This window comes from Egretta garzetta, unplaced genomic scaffold (genome assembly GCF_000687185.1).
Source record: "Egretta garzetta isolate BGI_Z169 unplaced genomic scaffold, ASM68718v1 scaffold34, whole genome shotgun sequence".
NCBI lineage: Eukaryota > Metazoa > Chordata > Aves > Pelecaniformes > Ardeidae > Egretta > Egretta garzetta.
Genome location: NW_009259586.1, coordinates 4240527 through 4243987, shown reverse-complemented (window position 1 = coordinate 4243987; position 3461 = coordinate 4240527). Strand labels below are relative to the sequence as shown.

The following is a 3461-nucleotide window of genomic DNA, read 5'->3' as shown; positions in this document are numbered from 1 at the left end:
TGGGAGTGGGGGCTGGGGGAAGCTTTTTTGCTTTTGCTTTTCAGCCTGGAAGCCAGGCAGGTGCCTCCTGCCCGCCTGTCCTGTGGCACAACTGCCGCTCATGAGCAGAGACCCTCGGAACATCCAGGCGGGCCTCTGCCCCCCGGGGCTGCTCCCCTTTCTGGGCAAGGGGACAAGGGGCTGCAAACAGTCTGATTCGGTCGCAAACTCCTAAAAGGGTTGGGAAGCAACTGCCTCTTCAGCCACCTTCTCCCTTTCCAGTTCGGGTTTGCGTTGGTGATTTTTTAAAAAAGGGGGGGATATGTGAATTTGGGGGGGTTTTCCCCCTTTGTTTGGAATTTTTGTAGCAAATGGCACTTTAGTACAATCTTGGGTTCCCTTCTGGTGCTCTGATGCTTTCATTTGCTTGGCATGCCGAGCGCAAGCCAAGTTTGGGGCTCTTGGACATATTTAGACATGCACTACTAAACAGATCCTGCTAGAGAAATCTGTCTTCGAGCTATGCAGCCGTTCCTACCGCTCGGATGCAATGAGCTATCGCTGCTGTTCCCCCGCTGCAGCCACGGGGCTGTGACCGCATCCAGCCTGTACGCACAGTAGCTGTTGCCGAGCTGAATTCACCCAGTGCACGCGGGGTCACCTCTCCCGCTGGGTTTTAGTGCTGCAAGGAAGCATCTCGCCGAGTCCCAAACGCTGCTACTGTTTAACAACGCTCGCAGCAGAGTTTGTGCCAGCAGCTCCCCGCAGGGAGGGGGACTGGGAAAAGGGAACGTTTTCTCCCAAAAAAAAAGGGATAAGGGAGGGAAAAAAAAACGAACAAAAACCAAAAAAAGCACTAACCACGCTGCTACTGCACCCTGGAAGCACCGGGGTGGCGGTTTGCGTAGGCACGGTGTCAGCAGAGGGCAGCCTCCATTTAGCAGCACGATCCAGCCGGAATGGCACAAATGCACAGGCCTTCAGTGCTGCCAGCACCATCCTCATCGCTCTGGGGAAGGGGCAGGTAGACCTCCATGTCCAGCAGGGCCGTGGTGGAGTATCTGCTGCTTCGCAGGCTGTGCCAGCCCCGTCTCGAGGGGTTTGTGGGTCCCACCGGAGGGATTTCGATCCACTTGGATTACACGCTGCCTGACGCGTTTGGAAATGCAACAAATAAAGCAGAAAGGTTCCTTCTCGCTTCGCAAGCTGCCAAATTGCGACAAGCCCTGTCTTCTTTTAGCTGCTGTCAGGCCTTGCCAGGGCTGGGATCTGCTCAGTAAATAGCCAGCTCGGTGGCGGCTGCCCGGGGAGGTCTCTCCTTTGACACATTGTTGGCAGGGGATAAATAATAAGAGGCAGGACTCAGCAATGCAGTGGGGAAAGAGAAAGGTCCCTTGTGGAAGCTCCTCAGCTCTGTGCAAGGGAGCAAGGGCTTCTCCGTGGCCTCCAGGACCGCATGCGCAGCCCCTCTGGGCTCTCCTCCTGCTGCCAGTCTGGTGGGAAATGCCTGACCCCCTCGGAAACCAGCCCGCAGCCGTGCTGGCACGTGTGATACGGAGCCAGGGGCGAGCAAGGAGGGGCAGCTGCATTCCCAGCCGCAGTGCAAAGTGTGGGGAGGGAGGTGGCTGCAGAGACCTGGAAGCACCACTCAGTGCTGGATCCGCTCTCCCCCCATCACGTGGGGCACTGGCGGAGCAGCCGGAGGCAGGGAGGGAAAGGAGGGAGCAAGCCTCAGTCCAGCATCGCATCCAGCTGGTCAGCCAGGTCATCAAACATGTTGCTGATGTCTTCCAGGATGTTCTTGGCTGAGTGCACGGCCCTGGGGTGGCTGGGGAGGAAAGGGAGACAGTCAGAACACCGCCCAAAGGCTGCAGGTGCTGATGGGGTAGAGTTGGCCAGGCCAGACCCGACCCTCCTGGCGGCAGCCGGAGCTCAGCACACAGCCGGACTCGAGCATGAGCGACCTGACGCGGTCAGGCATTTGCCCATGCACAGCCCTTCACCTGCCCTCGCTGGAGGCTTCTCAGTTCTGCCTTGAGGGGCCCAACCCCAGCATTTCCCTCAGCCACAGTGCTGCCTCACCTCTCCGCCTCCGTGATCTTCTTCTTGGCCACCTGCAGCGCAGCAGCCAGGGTGGAGTTGGTCTGCTCCAGCCGCTGCTGGGCCAGGGCGGCCCCTGGGGCAGCTGCCAAAGGCTGTGTTGACACCTTGCTGCCCACCTCCGGCGTCAGTGAGCCGGGAGCAGCCAGGGACCCGATCACGTCTGGCACCACTTCGGTGGCCACCCAGGGAGCAACAGTGTGGCGGGAGGGCTGCAGGACATGCTGGTAGATGGTCTTGGGCCCGGAGAAGACTAGCTTGGTGGATGCCACGGACATGTGCTTGGCAGGGACATCTGCAAAAGAAGGGAACTTGTGGCACGCAGTGGCACATGTCCTCCTTGCCTCTCACACCAACCCAGGATGGAGGCTTAGGCCCCCCTGCCGCCTCAGAGACACCCCCCAAGCCCATGTACCTGGAGTGGGTGTCCTCACCACGGCAGTGCCAAGCAGCTCCGTGGGGCTGGGGGCTTTGGTGGGGCTCGGTGCCTTCTTGATCCCTTTCTCCAGTGACAAGATGCTTTTCTCTATCTCGGCAATCCTAAACTCCACACTGTCATCATCGAAGGCATCCCCGGCCAGCCCAGCCTGTGGCACCGGTGCTGGCATGGTGGGGCCCGCGATGCTGACTGCTTGGGCCTGGGCATACTGGGGCGCGGGGCTGGCCCCCAGCTCAGCCTGCCCCGCCATGCTGAACGCCTTCAGCACCCCCTGCAGTGGCTCCCGCTCCTTGAAGCGGGGCCGGCGCTTCACCGTGTCCGACTCGGTGAGGTTGAACTCCAGCACGGGTGGCTCCTTGGCAGCAGTGGGCGCCGCTGGCTCCTTCCCAGTGGAGTTGGGGGTCTCTGCTGGCTGGGAACCAGGCTCTGTGTCCAGCATGGCTACATCGACCTTGGGGTGCCCGGTGGGTTTTGGCCGCTGTTTGATGGTTAAGTTGCCTTCTTCTGCAAAGGGGATGCACTCACTGGAGCTGTTCTGGGAGGATGAGGAGGAGACCCCCGGCTTAGCCTCCTCCTCCGTGTCTGAGCAGGCATCCTCCCGCCCGCCCTGCGCAGCCACCTCTGTCATAGGGGCGCTGGGCTCGCTAAATGTCCGTCTCCGTGGCTTGCTGCTCTCAAAGGGGTCCCTGCCAGCTTCAGAAAGTGTGGCACCGCTGGTGTCACTGCCATCACAGGATTCATCGTTCGCATCTGCCCCGGGGAGACAGTCCTGAGCCACATGCAGCAGTTTTGGGGCCAGGAGGGGCTTGGGCGGACTAACCCCTGGTGTCCCCTCCAATGCAGCTGCCAGGCTCTTCACTGTCCTGCCACGGCTGACGTCACCGGGGCTGGCACCTGTGTCGGCCACATCCTGAGGGGCTGCAGGCTGCTGCTGGTCGGGGGG

At 60.7% G+C, this 3461-nt stretch overlaps 1 protein-coding gene across 1 annotated transcript in view; it reads right to left on the bottom strand.

The window, feature by feature from the left end:
- Positions 1 to 8: 8 nt before the first annotated feature.
- CASKIN2 (CASK interacting protein 2) overlaps positions 9 to 3461 on the bottom strand; it is an 80452-nt gene continuing 76999 nt past the window's right edge. The window contains exons 21-23 of the mRNA XM_035893369.1: positions 2495 to 3458; positions 2062 to 2374; positions 9 to 1807 (exon numbers count right to left, since the gene is read on the bottom strand). Of these exons, the coding sequence (XP_035749262.1) occupies positions 1711 to 1807; positions 2062 to 2374; positions 2495 to 3458 (1374 nt within the window). The 3' untranslated portion in view covers positions 9 to 1710. The remainder of the gene's footprint in view (positions 1808 to 2061; positions 2375 to 2494; positions 3459 to 3461) is intronic.